General features: G+C 33.5%; 2 protein-coding genes and 1 pseudogene across 2 annotated transcripts in view; 1 reads left to right on the forward strand and 2 right to left on the reverse strand.

Annotated features, from left to right (window-relative positions):
- PDE3B (phosphodiesterase 3B) overlaps positions 1–16,149 on the forward strand; it is a 173,569-nt gene that overhangs the window by 26,559 nt on the left and 130,861 nt on the right. The window lies entirely within an intron of this gene.
- Positions 11,029–11,465, reverse strand: LOC132369862 (ubiquitin-conjugating enzyme E2 D3-like; annotated as a pseudogene).
- Positions 12,934–13,275, reverse strand: LOC132369863 (large ribosomal subunit protein eL39-like). The gene has a single exon (XM_059929562.1). The coding sequence runs from the start codon at positions 13,246–13,248 to the stop codon at positions 13,093–13,095; it is 156 nt and encodes a 51-aa protein (XP_059785545.1). The 5' UTR covers positions 13,249–13,275; the 3' UTR covers positions 12,934–13,092.

Raw genomic sequence — 16,149 nt, forward strand, 5'->3', positions numbered from 1 at the left:
AAAGGAAAGAAACAAATGTAAGTTTCCCCAAATTTGACAACAGTACTAAAATTTTATATTACATAGCCAGTAACAGTTTGTGAACCTAAAAGAATATTTTCTAAAATGTGAGTAATGATTTAGTTTTCAGAAAGTTTTAAAAAATCTGTTTCTTTATAGAAAATGTTAGGTATCATTGTCACATGAAGAAGTGATCATGAAAGATATGCAATTAAAATGTAGAAAAAGTATCCTAGAAGTGTATCAGGGAGTTTATTATTGATAGAATTATGATGTTATTTTTCTAGGTTTTAGTGATACTTGTGTTGTGATTCTTTCCCCCCTCATTCTAGATAAGTATTCACCATTACACCTAAGTTTGTATTTCTAATTTTGCTTTTTTTTCTTAAAGAGGTTCCCCTAAATTGTTTAAAGTTCAGGCCCAGCAAAACCTGGGAGGCACAGAATCATGCACATCAAGAGGATACAGTTCAAAGATGGAGGATGTGTTCTGTTTTAAATGATGCATTGAGGTCATATGGAAGGCAGTTTGACTTGGTGATAAAGGTCATTATTGACGATCATATGAATTTGGGAGTAGAGAGTGGAGGTTGTATATTGTTTTAAGAAAGTGGCTGTGACGTCAAACAACAGTGTTTTGGAAGGGAAAGCAAGGTCCAGGCAAGTTTTATGTGTATGTGTGTGTATGCTTCAAAGATAGATGCACATTTAAATATGTTAGAGAGAAAAGATATATATATATATACACACAAACACACACACATATATATAAAATATATATATGTGTATATATATACATATATATGTGTGTGTGTATATATATGTATATACACACATATATTTATATAACACAGAAGGAAAAATTAAAGATAATAGCAAGTGAGATTGAAGCTCACAGTAGCTAGAGCAGAGAGGTAAGGAAATGAGATCAAGACACAGGAGTAAACTAAACAGTAGAATTCAGTGAAGGGGCAAACATCCATCCCTATACACTTAAGTAGTTTTTTAAAAAAAAATGATGTTTAACTGATATGTAACATCATGTTTGTTTCAGGTACAAATAATGATTCAATATTTTGTATTTATTGCAAAATAATTGTCATAATAAGTCTAGTTAACATCCATCACCTTACATAGTTATCAAAAAATTGTTTTTTCTTGTGATGAGGACTTTTAAGATCTACTCCCTTAGCAGCTTTCAAATGTGCACTATAGTATTATTGACTACAGTCATTTTGCACACCCCTACCCCCCACCTCTGGCAAACCACCAATCTGTTATCTGTATCTATAGCTTGTTTTTTTTTGTTTTTGTTGTTTGTTTGTTTTTTAGATTCTACAAATGAGTGAAATCATACAGCATTTTTCTTTCTCTGTCTGACTTATTTCACTTAGTATAATGCCCTCAAGATCCATGCATTTTGTCACAAATGGCAAGATTTCATTCTTTTTTATGGCTGAATAATATTCGTGTGTGTGTGCACGCACACAACACACAAATACCACATTTTCTTTCCATTCATTCATCCATCGATGGACACTTAGGTTATTTCCCTATCTTGGCTATTTGTAAATAATGCTGCATTTCGGCAGTTGTTTAGTCATCACTGTTTTAGCTCTGTGTTGATGCTGAGTATTGTAATTGGTTTTTATAATGCTGGCCCCAAGCATTTCTTCCTGAAACCATGACATACTCTGTGCTTAGTTGGCTCCAAAACAATACAGTTTTAAAAGATTAACATTTGGATGGTTATGTCTTTTGTGACATAAATGGAAGATAATTATCTGTATTAATTTAACATGTTAAAATCAGTCTTCCCAAATTCTTCTTTGACTATATGAAGTGGTTGCCCCAAATTCTTCTTTGACTATATGAAGTGGTTGCCCCTAATTAGAGATATATATCAAGTCTTTTGCTGGTAAGGTTATACAAACTGATTATTACCAAAGACTTGGAATACATTTATTTTCTTTTAGCTTTATAGATCTTATGGAAAAGGGTACAAATTGAGTATCAGATAGGACATTTATTATTACTTTTTTCATTCCATCCACCAATATTTATTAGGTGTCTACTACATGGCAGACATGGGTCTAGGTGCTAGGGGAGAGCAATGAACTACATGGACAAGGTCTCTGCCTTCATGGAACTTGCATTCTACTGGGAGAGATAGAAAATAAGAAATAAGCACATATACATGTAATATATTATCAGATAGCAATGTGTGTTGTGAAGAAAAATAAAGGAGAGTAAGATGACAGTGTGGTGGAGGATGATATTTAGATAATGTGATAGGAAAGCCAGGTAGGATATTTACAAATCACTTTTTCTCAGTATATTTAGAAAATTATTTTATGCAAGCCAAACAGTGTTTACAAAGATCAAACCATTTAAAACTTAATAGGAGCAACATCTGTTCACCATAGTTTTCTCACCTCTAAAATTAGTACCTACCCCGTAGGTTTGTTGAAGAGTTTAAATAAGATTGTGTGTGTGTGTGTATGTATTTGCAAGTATAGCCTTGGCACAATGCTTGAGTTATTATCAACTCGCAATAAATGTTGAGTCTCCTTTTTAGCATGACTTTATTTCATGTTATTTATTTTATATGCATTTATATGAACCAAATAGGTTATGAGTTGCCCAAGTCCTCTGTTAAGTACTTTCTTTTCCTGCATATATCTCCAAATTCCAGATTGAAGCTTTTTTCTTCAAATTTAGAGAATACAACTTTTTAAAATTGAGGCATAACATACATACTACCAATCTTAAAATATACTGCTTAATGAATGTTTTCATAGGTATATACATATGTGGTTACCACCCAGATCCAAATATAAAACATTCCCAGCACACCAGAAGAAATCTTTGTTCACGCTTAGAGGCATTACTCCCTCCATATGTTAACGACTATCCTAACTCCTATCTCCATCAATTTTTTTGGCCTGGTTTTGAATTTCATATAAATCGAGTTACATGGTATGTTATCTTTTATATCTGGTTTCCTTTGCTGAAAATAGTGCCTACAAGATTCATACGTGTTGTTAAATGTATCACTAGTTTATTCTTTTATAGTTCTGTGTAGTATTCCGTAGTACAAATGTATCATTATTTATTCATTCTCCAGTTTATGGTCATTTGAGTTATTTCCATTTTGGGGGAACATTTGTGATTAAAGCTGTTGTGAACATTCTTATACATCTTTTGGTAGACATATATTAATTTTTGTTGACTATATACCTAGGAGTGGGTTTATTGAATCATAGGGTAGGTATATGTTTGACCCTCAATAGAAACTGCCAAGCAATTTTCCAAAGTTGTACCAATTTATACACCCAGTAGTAGTCGATGAGAGTTCCAGTTGCTCCACATTCTAATCAACACTTCAGATGAGTGTTTAGCCATTCTGTGAGTTGTGTAGTGCTGTGTCATTGTCACTTTAATTTACATTTCTTTGATGCTTATGATGCTTGAGTACTTTTCTATATGTTGATGGGACATTTGGGTATTCTCTTTTTTGGAATTCCTGTTTAGATCTTTTGCCCATTAAAAAATTGGATTTTTTAATTTATTATTGATTTATAGTAGTCTTTTACATTCTTTGTGAATTCTAGATACAAAACCTTTGCTGGATTTACGTACTGGGAATATCTTCTGCTGGTCTGTGGCTTATCCGTTTGCTCTCTTAATGATATCTTTTGGTGAACAGAAGTTCTTAATTTTAATGAAGTATATGACTTTTGTTTTTTTTTCTATTAATAGGCTAGTAACTTTAGTTTTTAGTTAGCAGTTTAGTGGCCTTTTGAATATTTTAAAAAATCTTTCCTTACATGAAGATCATGAAGATATTTTCATATATTTTCTTCTAGAAGCTTTATAGTTTTACCTTTTACTTTTAGGTTTGTGATCTTTCTTGAATTAATTTTTGTTAATGGTGTGAAATTGAGGTCAAGGTTCATTGTTTTTTCATACTAGTTTCCAAAACTCTAGCACCATTGATTGAAAAGGCTGTCTTTCCCCCACACAGATTTTCAGTGGCATCTTTTTCATAAAGCAAGTGACCATATATGTGTGGATCTGTTTTTGGACTCTGTTTCATTAGTATATTTGTCCATCCTTTGACCATTGTCACACTAAAACTTTATAGTAAATGTTGAAATCTTGTTGTGTAAGTCCTTCAGCTTTGTCCTTCTTAAAGATTGAAGTTGGCTATTCTAGGGTCTTTGCAGTTCCATATAAATTTTTGGATTGGTTTGTCAGTTTTCACAAAACGTCTTGCTGGAATTTTGATTAGGATTGCATTGGAGCTATAGATTAATTGGGGGGAACTGGTTGTCATAATAATATTGAGTCTTACAAACCATGAACTGTGTGTATTTCACCATTTATTTACTTCTTTAAAATTTTTTCTCATTATCATTTTTTGGTTTTCAGTGTAGCTATCTTACCCATCTTATGAAAGATTTATTCATTATTTGATTTTTTGTTATTATATAATAAATGCTGTTTCATAAATTTGACTTTCCATTTGATTGTTATTACTATATAGAAATACAATAGAAAAGTCTTGAACTTGTATCAAAAAACCTTACTAGAGTCACTTATTCATTGTAGTCACTTGTTTGTAGATTCCTTTGCATTTTCTCCATATATAATCCTGTTATCTGTGAGCAAAGACAGTTTTACTTTTTCTAATCTTTATACTTTTCTGCCTCTTTATTGTCTTATTTCAATGGCTAGAACCTCCAATATAAAGTTGAATAGAAGTGAGGACAGTGGACAATCTTGTTTTCTCCCCAACTTCTGGGGAATATATTCAGTATATTGACATTAAAATTGATGTTAGCTGTAGTTGAGGGATGTGTGTGTATTTTTTTTGGTAAAAGATACCTTTTATCAGATTAAAGAATTTTCCTTCTTCTATTTCCAGATTGCTAAGAGGTTTGTAAAATTATGAATGAGTGTTAAATTTTATCAGATACTTTTTCTGTATCTATTGAGATGATCCTAGGAGTTCTTTCTTTTATTTTGTTAATGTGGTGCGTTACTTTGGTTTATTTCCAAATGTTGAACCAACAGCATTGTTTTCTTGGAATAAATCCCACTTAGTCATATGTATTATCCTTTTTATATGTTGCTAGATTTGCCTTGCTAAATTATTATTATTATTTTTAGAATTTTCATTAATGTTCATGAGAGATGTTGGTCTGTAATTTTCTTTTCTCATAATGTCCATGTCAGGTGTTGGTTTTAGGGTTATGCTGGCTTCATACAATGACTTAGTATTTCCTTTTTCACTATTTGCTGAAAAAAGTTGTGTAAGATTGGTTTCTGTTACTTTTAATCTGTGGGATCATCTTTTTTTTTCTCTTATAAAATTTATGAAGTAGTCATCAAAATATAGGGTATGGTTGTCTTCTTCTACAGTTGAGGAACCTGAAGCTCAGAGAAGTTAAGCAGGACTAGGCAGCTGGTAGTTACTGATCTGGTATTAAAAACCAGTTCTGTCTTACTTCAAAACCCGTGATGCATAATGTACATGGAGGAAAGTGACTGACCAAGTGGTCATGTGGAGGTCTTAAGAAATACTAGAAGTTATTCTTTTGAAAGCTGAGAGAACTTCTTTTGGAAACTTACTTTCTGCTAGTCTAAGAATCACACTCCTGATGACTGCTTCTTAGCTGTTTGTGAGGGTTGTGGCTTAAAGCAGCTAAGCTTTATAATTCTCAGCTGGCTCTGTCCAACGAAAAGCCTGTCCCTTCCAAAACTGAACAAATCAGTTTTATTTCTCTGTGGTAACAAATGGTTACTTGGAATTTACTGGAATTCCTCTTTTTCCAAATCCACATAATCCTGGCAAAAATTCTTTGGCTTTGTAGAAGTTAAGATATTTCCTAGCATATGATAGGTTCAGAGAGTCAGCTCATCCTATACTGACAGGACCAAGGATAGGGGAAAAAACTTCATACGAGGGAAATATAAGGTGATTTTTAAGACTTATCTAGTACTTTATTTCCCCCTTAGTTCAAGCATTCTCATCAGAGAGGCTTTCTTATAAAAATAAAGTTAACTTTTATTTCATGTAGAAGCGTCTTTTCTTTCTACGGGGTACAAAGTACATGAAAAGGGGTACTTGTTTGTTGATCATTAAAAACTTCAGGTTTTCAAACAATTATTTACTAATGACATCTCATCCTGTAGCTATTTATGTTTTATTTTTAGAATTGTATTGGAAATGTTTGATTCCTTTATGATTTTTCAGCAAGTTATATAAAGTTGTTTAGTCACTAAAATTTATACTGTGCCCATGACATTATTTTATTCCCTTCGTATGAAAGCCTCAATAAGTTTTTCTTGTTTCCAGTTAACTTAATTAGAAAGTCTGGCTCCGTTTGAAACAGCTTCTCATTTTTAAAGCATCAAGCGTTACTTAGTGAAGCCTATAAAAGAATAATATGAGAGAAGGTAATTCTTTTTAGGAGAAAAGTGTTCTGTGTTAGTAAAACCTCAGGATTTTAGAGCTGAAAACTTTTCTAAGAGATCATTTAATCCTTTTAGTACTTGTGATATTGATATCTTAATGGGATTATTTTGCTGACAAATATAGTATTTATTGCTTTCTAAAATCCTTTGTTAATTATGGGTGCCTCCAACAATGGAGACACAAATTTAATTTAAAGGAATAGATATTATTGAGGAAAACAATTTATTCAGTCTTTCATGCAATAAAATTTGATGGAGGGCATTACGCATTATGCCAGGTGCTCCTAGGTACAGAAATGAAAGCAACACAACCATTGCTCTCAGTAGTCACAATCATTGGAAAAAAAAAAGGAATAGATATCATTTTTAGCCTTGGTCACCTTAAAAATTGGAGTTAAAGTATTGGCCCTTTTTAGTTCTGCTGGTAATAGTAGATCTTATTCTCTTGCCATTCTATAGGTCTAATTGGTTAATATGTGGACTCTAATATTTAGTGAGGTTAATTATTAGTATGAAATTAAGGATTTCATTTTGGTTTTTATATAAAGCTAGACATAAATAGACTTCATAGTTAATTATTTATGCTGAATAATAAAAGTTTAAGTTTGGAGGTTGTATATATTATTGGGAACACATGCTCTAGAAGTTGTATTAAAAATTTGATAGAAAAATAGGAAATTGATTGATTTTATTATAATAATTTTGTGAAACAGGAAAAAAATTTTAAATTATCAAGGTAAACTGTCAAAAATAAGTATTTAGAAAGGAATGTTTTAATGTTGAATTACTTATGAACTGACAACTGTAATCTTTTGCCTAAGATTAAAATCATAGTACAGTGCTTTAAAAACTTTCAGAGCAAAGGCTTGTCAGTTTTTCCCATTTTTAGGAAAAAATTTTAGGGTATTATTTCTTAAAATATTTGTTTAATAAAAAGAAAAATTACTAATATTCCAGATGAAGTTTTCTTTCCAAATGAAGTTTTCTCTTTTAACCTTACTGTGTTCTCACTTGTAATGTTCAACTGATATTGTTGCTGGCAAGGTCTCCTGACTAGTGAATTTATTCTCCTATCGTAAATGTTCTGATGTCATTATTTCCTTCTCTGTCTTTTATCATGGCTCAGTCATTTTATGGGAACCTGACACAGTGACAGGCAAAAGGTTAGCTGGAAGGGAAAAGAGATGAAACTGAAACTAAAAGTGATTCAATATATACTAAGTTATCAGTTACTACTTGCATATTATCCATGGTAAATTTTATATTTGTACTGGCTTTTCCTTGTGTTTTTAGGAGCCCTGCTTGGAGTATCTCCTTTGGTCATTTAGTTAACAAATCTAAGTGCCTATTATGTGCATAACATTTCTGTGACTACCTAGCTCATTGATTTGTGCTCAAGTGATAGTATCCAATTTTAATATTAACTTTCTAAAACATACAGAGCTTAGCGTTCCCCACATACAGGGCTTAATCTTCCCGACAAATTATATGTGTGTATTTTAAAGGCAAAAATAAATGGATTTATTCAAATTCTAGCTCTCTGCCATTGGCACGAATAAATAGGTTTAACTATATTTCCTGTTAGCACTTTCTGAAGTTTTATTGAATGACATGTCTAAAATGAGTAGTAGATATTATCTGTGTTGGAATTATCTTTGGATTCCAATTACATACACCATCTCTTTACAACTGATATTCAAAAATAGTTTCAAAAGTTTGAACAATTTTAACATAAAATTTCTGTTCCGCTTTTGTAATACATTTTTATTTCCTTCAAAGTAATACATACACATAGTTAAAAAATCAAACAGCACTAAAAGATTCAAATGAAAAATTGCAGTCCCCTTTCTAGTTCTTCCCCACTCTCCAGTCCTGCTCCTCAGACATAATCACTCCGAATTCTTTTCACTGTTTCTTGTGGTATTTATCTACGTAATTTAAAATAATATGCCTCTTCTGCCAATTTCTTGGCTTAAGTGATTCTTGTATGTTATTGAGAATTTAGGTCTCTTAGAGTCCTTCCCTTTCACTCTTCTTCTATTCTCTTACTGTAGCTATGTCACAATTTTAAAATCTATTTTTGGTATTTACATTTTTTGATTATGAAAATATTGTTTACTGTTGAACTAAGTCTACTTAAAAAAAAAAAAGCATCCAGTGTTACTATTAAAATGTCTGAAGCTAATCTAATTTCTCTCTGGAAGTTTTTAGGATTTTCTTTATCCTGGTGTTCACAAATTTTGTGATGTTGTGCCTTGGTATATGTCTTTTTTTCAATCATGTGCTGATATTTGATTTTTTTTTTTAAATTTAGGAGATTCATATCTTTTAGTTTGGGGAAAATTTCCTGTGGATTTTAATAATTTCTCTTTTTTTCCTCTTTTCAATTCTTTCTTTCTGGACTTACTATTAATTGGCCATTGTATCTCCTATTTTGACATTGTATCTCTTGGATTAATTGCTTAATTAAAAAAATTTTTTTTTCCTCCCCAAGTCCATCTCTTAGGATTTTTGTTTTATTTTTCTTGTCCTTCACTTCATCTTCTCATCCTTCTAGTGACTTACAAAATTTTTGTTGTCGTAGTTTTAATTTCTCCAAGAGCTTTCTTGTTCTCTGTTCCCGTTTCAATATTATATTTTTGCTTCATGGATGCAATATCTACTCTTATCTCTCTGAGATTATTAATAACATTTTATCGATGTTTTCTTCTGTTTCTTTTTCCTGCCATTTCCTAATTTCTTGTGGCTCATTTTAGCCTTTGCCTTTCTATTGGAAGCTTTCATCAGATCCTTAGAGTCTTAGTTCTCTCAAAAGCAGACTCTAAGATAGGGAGATGATTCTAGGAATTATAATCAGAGAATGGGGAAGTGAGACAGTACAAGAGGAAAACTAGTAAAGAGTATATTGATTGAGTGGATTACTGCTGTGGGCAGCTGGGATTCAATATTACTGGAGACTCTCAGAGAGACTCTATGCTGTCCAGTACTAACCACTAGCCACGTACTGTTATTTATATATAAATTACTTAAATTAAATAAAATTTAAAATTCAGTTTTTGGTCACACTAACCACATCTCAAGTGCTCAATAGCCACTTGCAGCTAGTGGCAGCCATATAGGACAGTGTAAATATCGAACATTTCCATGCTGGTTTAGACCATGATACCACAGAATTGTCTCACTGAGGTGCAGGGAAGCTGGGCACTTTATCTACCGACATCTGTCCCTTATTGGTTAAAAGTTGCTCCTGGCATTCTTTCTTTTTTTTTTTTTTTTCCCCCACACCAAAACAGTACTTTATTTTGTAAATTTTGACCCATTATTACTCCCATGTTATGGTTTTTTTCAGCTGTCAAGTGTACAAGGTAAAGAAAAAATTTAGTTAGGTGGGGGCTGCACCTGGAAAATAAATTTCTTAAACTCCATATACACGTTTCAGAACTGCTGGGCCCCAAGTCCCTCTGTGAACCCCCGGGCTGCCAGTATCATGTGCAGCCTGCAAAGCTACACTATCTGAATGGCTTATTAATTCTGCATATCAAGTCAATCAATGTGTCAACCTGTAACAGACTGCACACTTTTAACTGAACATGGCAAAATATTCACTCTCTAGAACTTTACATCATCATTTGATGTCAAACAATGAAGCAAATCCCAACAGTATATACAAAAAACAGCTTTGCATTTACAAAAGATTGTTTCCCATACTGATTAATCCAGGCAGCTAACTCATTGGTTTATGCAACTTTTTTGAAGAAAAATAAATCAGTTACTAGCAGGACTATTAGTTGATCACTCATCCATTGACAACTTGCATCATTTATTCAGTGCTATATTAAATAATGTATTGGAAGATAGATTAACTAATAGCTCCAAGCCTCCTAACAATTTAAATGAAAATTACAAAATGTTTGAGACCCTATTTTGGAATACAAAGGGTGTTTGACTTCCAATTTCCATTCTCTGTAGAACAAGAAAAGGTCATTCCTTTATGGACATGCATAAAATACATCACATTTTCTGTTCTGCTGATGCTGTAAATTCAATACCAATTCTCCAGCCACATCAGTTATGAGCATAAAGTATATCATGTAACCTCAAATCTCTAACAGTAGAAGGCTTAAACAAGAATGGATGCTGCTAGAATAATGCTGCTTCCTTTGATGTGGCAACTCAGCATCCATCTCCCTCCCCCTCAGATGATTCTTCAACATGTTAGAGCAGTGAGGAATGGTTTTAATCCCATACCCAAGTTAGAGTGAAGACATTGGCCACATAATACACCTGCTCTATTTTTTAAAAAATTCTGAATCTTGGGCAACTGTTCTCCTGTAACTGCTTTACAGTTTCTAAAAGCAGTTATTGTCCAAAGCTGGAAGAACTTAAGTCTTCTCAGATGAGCATGTGAATGAATGGAGGGAGGTAAACAAAAAATAAAAAAGACGAGGTCTGATAGGGGAGCAGCCGGATAAGAAAATCAAAAAGGAATAGTAATTTAAAGTTTATTCCAGCTATAATGCAGGTTATTCTGACTTTTAGGTAGCATCACATGGCATACTTCTGAGTCCATTCCTGACTTATTCTATTGTACTTATCTCTTTTATAGATCCGTGCAATCTCTGGCACTAGGGGGTCATCTGGGTTTGGATCACATAGCAGTGAACAGATGGATAAAAGAAATTTAGAAGTAGTTAAAGCAGGAGACCACTGTGATCTTAGAATGTCGAGACAAATGCTGCCATTACTGTTAATATTTGGATGATAAATTCTTGTTGTAAATGCAACCTTAAGTGGTTTGAAGGGGTAGTCTGTAGGAAATGAACTGTCAAAAAGAATACACCGCCTTGATATGGGCTGTCATTAGGTCCCATAATTGTAGCTTGCCAATGAAACATATCATCCCCAACTGGACCTTCAGAACATTGTGCTGCAGGGTCACGGGCCAAATCACCAAGTTCCTTATTAATCCGTTTCAGCACCATAGTCTGTGCTTTTTGTTTGGCTCCTTACTATTTCGGTGTGTGCTCAAAGGTCAGGCCAAAACTCTTGATTATCCCCGCGGCTGGGAAGGATTGTCCCTTTGTCTCACACCAGCTCTGCCAGACACAGGCGCAGAGGGGCCGTGGCCTCCCTCAGGCTGCAGCCTGGCCTCCTCCCTGAGCGGCAGCTGGTGCCTCCCTGGCCCTACGGGGCTCATGCGCACGACATCTCCTGGCGCTCTTAACTCCCTGTTACTTCTGGCCCGTGTCAGTCTGCTATCTCACCTCTATTTTCTACTAGCTGCCTGCTATACCAAATGCAGAATTTCTCTGGATCTCTGGTCTCTAGAATTTCTCCAGAGACCAAAATTCTGGTCTGCCAGTCTGAAGGGAAGTAGTCGCTTGACTGAACACGGTGGAGGTAGCGTCTTATCAGTATAAATATGTAGGTTTTCAATCAAACTCCCCAGATTTTAGTGGGAAATCTTACCCCAACATTCTATGGCAATTGCTATCTTCAAGTGCTAAGTCTTCGGAGAGGTCTGTGGGTAAATTGACTTCCTATTCTTTTTCCTTACTGTAGGCATTTAGGTTTCAATCTTTTTTGATCTGCAAATTACCACCCCTTTGGAGCTTAAGAAAAATTATGACATATAGTGTTTCAAACATACAGAAAAGTATAAAGAAAAATATACGTGCAATTCTTGTAATGCTGTGGTAAACCCAACTAGCCCGTGATGTATTGTTTTGTCTTGTCTTTTCTTTTCCCTCCCTCCCTCCCTTCCTTTTCTTCTTTCTTTTCCTTCAATGCCAAGATCTTTTATTTGATTAAATTTTAGGACACTTGCCAACACTCATTGATATCAAGGCAGCTAAGATTTGTATTGGTTTTTCTCCTCTACTTTGCTGTGTTTAGTTTGGTAATATTTTATTGAGAATTTTGTGTCTATTTGCATAAGACATTTTGGCATTTAATGTTCTTTTCTTGTAACATCTGTTCTCAGCTGGTTTTGATATCAGGGTAGCACTAGACTTATGAAAAAGTTGGTGAGTGTTACCTCTTTTTCTGTTATCTGAAACAGTTTTTACAAAATTAGGATTAGCTGTTCCTTAAATGTTTGTTTGAACTACTCTGTTTGGGGCTAGCTGTATTTTTTGTGTGTGTCACACTCCTTCCTTCTGTTTTAATATTTTTCTTTATAACACAGAAATATCTTTCAGTTAGGTTCAGTTAGTGTAAGCTCTTTTTGTGTGTCTGAAAGTTTCCTTGTTTAACTCTCACTTTTGAATGATAGTTTACCAAGATGTAGAATTCTAGATTGTCAGTTTTTTTTTCTCCTGGGTTTTTCTTCCTCAAATATCTTTAGAAAATTTTCCAAATTTCTTCTTTTTTTAAGGTTGGCATGACCAGGAGGCTTGGGTCTTATCTAAATATTAGGTCTGAAGTTCTAACAAATGGAAATTAATTTTTTTTTTTTTCCAACAAAAGGGTCACATGTTTATTACTGAGCTACACAGTGAGCAGTGGTGAGGAAAGATCAAGAAAAGAGGAGAGAGCATCAAACACAGGCAGCTGTTCCAGACACTAGTGATGTTCTGATAATGTGTGCCACTTCATATGTGAGGCTCCTTATAGACCCAGCTTGGTTCTTCTCCAATGTCTTCTCTTAGAGTTGTACCTGATTTTATTACCAGTTTTCATTTGAATCCACTGGGCAATGGGACGATTCTGCTTTTGTTTCTTGGCCAGGAATTGCTTGATCCTGAAAGTCTTGTGAGAAGACATGGCGAGGAGCAAATCCAACCGCACATAGGATGGTGGACAAGAGAAAAGAGGGAAATTAATTTTTTAAATGGATATCCCAGCTTCTAATTAGACACCAGCAATATTTATGACAAAAAGTTCTTTATAGTCTCAAATATCTTTAATTTTAATGGAAACATTTTCTCCGAAAGATTAAACCAGAATTTCTGAATCATGGCTCCATATTAGAACCTACTGATTTGATTGGTTTGGGATGGGGGTCTAGGTAGGCTTGGGTTATCTTTTGATGTGTCCAGGTAATTCTAATGTATAGATAGAGATTAAGAAACACTGAGTTACAAATTGATCTGTACTTCAGTGAAATTTTAATACAAATTTCAGCAGTCTTTTTCCTTTTTTTTAAAGTTACTGACAATCTAATTCAAAATTAGATTGAAACTAATTTACAGGACTTCCCTGGTGGTCCAATGGTTAAGACTCCATGCTTCCACTGCAGGGGGCACGGTTTGATCCTTGGTGGGGGAACTAAGATCCCTCATGCTGTGTGGCAGCCAAAAAAACATTTTTTTTTTACATGGAAAGACAGTCAAAGCAATTTAAAAAAGAACATAGTTCAGACTACCTGATTCAAGATTTATTTAATTACAGTGTGGTAGTAGTAATAAGATAGACATTATGGATCAATAGAATAGAATCGAGTGTCCAGAAATAGACCCACACACATAAGATCAGTTGATTTTTAGCAAAGGTGCCAAGGCACATCAAAGGAGGAAGTTACAGTCTTTTCAACAAATGTCCTGGAACAACTGGCTAATCTGGAGGGGAAAAAATGAACACCGACTCTTACTCACACCATACACAACACAAGGGTTATAGACCAAAATTTAAAAATAAAAAAAACTATAAAACATCTAGAAGAAAATTCTGAACATAAAAAAAACACCATAAAAGAAAAAAAAAATTAACTGGACTTCATTACAATTAAAAACTTTTCTTTGAAAGCCATCAGTAAGAAAATGCAAAGGTAAACACTAGCATGGGAAAACTATTTATAATAAATATATCTGACAAATGACTTCTCTCCAGAATATTTAAAGATCTCTTACAACTCAGTAAAGAGAAAACAAATGATCAAATTAAAATTAGGCAAAAAATGTGAACACTCCTGCTAAGAATGTAAAATTGTACATTCCCTTGGAAAATGTTTTGGCAATTTAGCGTATGATCTTGGAGCTCTCTCCTAAGTATTTAATGAAGAGAAATAAAAACATATATCCACAGAAAAATTTGTTCATGTATGTTTGTAGCACTTTTGTTCATAAAAGCCGTAAATTAGAAACAACCCAAATGTTCATCACAGGTGAGTGGGTAAACAAATTGTGGTATATCCCTACAATGGAATACTACTCATTAATAAAAGGGAATGAACTATGAATACACACAACATGTGTGAATCTCAGAACATTAGCAAAACCTTATGCTAAATGGAAGAAGCCATATCCAAAGGAGTAAATACTGTATAATTCAGTTTATATACAATTCTAGAAAATGAAAAATAATTTATAGTGTCACAGAGCAGATCAGTGATCTGCCACCTAGGACCAGTGGTAGGGGGAATTGAATACAGAGGAGTTTGAGGGAACTTTTGTTGGTGATGGAAATATTTGTATCTTAATTGTGGGGATAATTACACAGTTGTACAATATTTGTCAAAAATCATTAAACTGAACATTTTAAATAGCTGTAAGTAAATTTGACTTCAATAAATTTGATTTTAAGAAAAGTAACACTGGATTGGACAATCTCATATTCTTGTCCAATTACCATAGTATATAATTATGTGTCCTTTTCATAAGTTTTTATTTATTACTTTACTATTATGAGTATATACTGACAGTTTAGTTTGTATTATAATAAAATAAAATTCTAGAATCAAAATTACATTTCAAGAAGGATTATAACTGCTCTTTTTAACTGTGTGTGTGTGTGTGTGTGTGCACACGTGCATATGTGTAGAGTCTTTACTATAGGCATCCTCTTCCAAAATAAAATAAAACAAAAATAAACAAACTGGGAATTGTAGCTTTATTTTACATAGTGCAGAATAAAATAGGCAAAGACAATTTTGGGAATGAAATTGTAGCTTCTAGTTTTTATTTTGTGACTTCAAATCCATGTTAGTGGTTAAATTACAGTGTTTATTGTTGAATGTGGAGTATTTACTGTGGAAAAAGTATATTTATGGTCTTGGCTCATTTACTAATAAAATATTTTAACCTTTAATTGAATGTTGCTATAGCATGGATGTTAAGTGTATGTTACAATTACATTCTGTTGTATAATACTGGGAATGTTTTTATTATTTATATAGTAATAAGGTGAAAAACTGTATACTGTTTAAAAAATATGTGGATAATAGCTCTTTCAGATCTTTCATGTGAGCCTATTAAAGCAAAAAAAAAAAAAAGGTTAAATACTGTTTTGTATATGCTGGATTCGCTGCTGCACAAAATAGAATGCAATGACCATATTTTCAGAGTGCTGGAGTGATTGTAAACAGATGAAGAAGTGCTGAATCAGGCACTCCAGGACTTTGACAGTTGCCCTGGAAACAGGGTGCATTATACTTACTAGCAATAATCTCCCTCCCTCCTTCCCTTCTTCCCTCCCTCCCTGTTTCTCTCTCCTCCCCCACTCCCTCCCTCCTCTTTCCTTTTTTTTGATGATGGCAGTACAAGTTGAATTTGTATACTGATCTAGGCTCACACTTAATGTAAATGATTTTTTTAAATTGAGTTCAATGAAGGAAAATTAAACTATAGTTTTAATTAGACTATACTGTACAGTACCTGAAACTGAAAGGCTAAATAAACTGACATCTTTTAAAATATTACATTTTCTTAGCATCTGTTATTGAGTTAA

The sequence above is a fragment of the Balaenoptera ricei genome, chromosome 8, assembly GCF_028023285.1.
Source record: "Balaenoptera ricei isolate mBalRic1 chromosome 8, mBalRic1.hap2, whole genome shotgun sequence".
Classification (NCBI taxonomy): domain Eukaryota; kingdom Metazoa; phylum Chordata; class Mammalia; order Artiodactyla; family Balaenopteridae; genus Balaenoptera; species Balaenoptera ricei.

Excerpts from the sequence above, each read along its gene's own strand:
- LOC132369863 (XM_059929562.1), bottom strand. The coding sequence starts at position 13,248 with ATGTCTTCTCACAAGACTTTCAGGATCAAGCAATTCCTGGCCAAGAAA.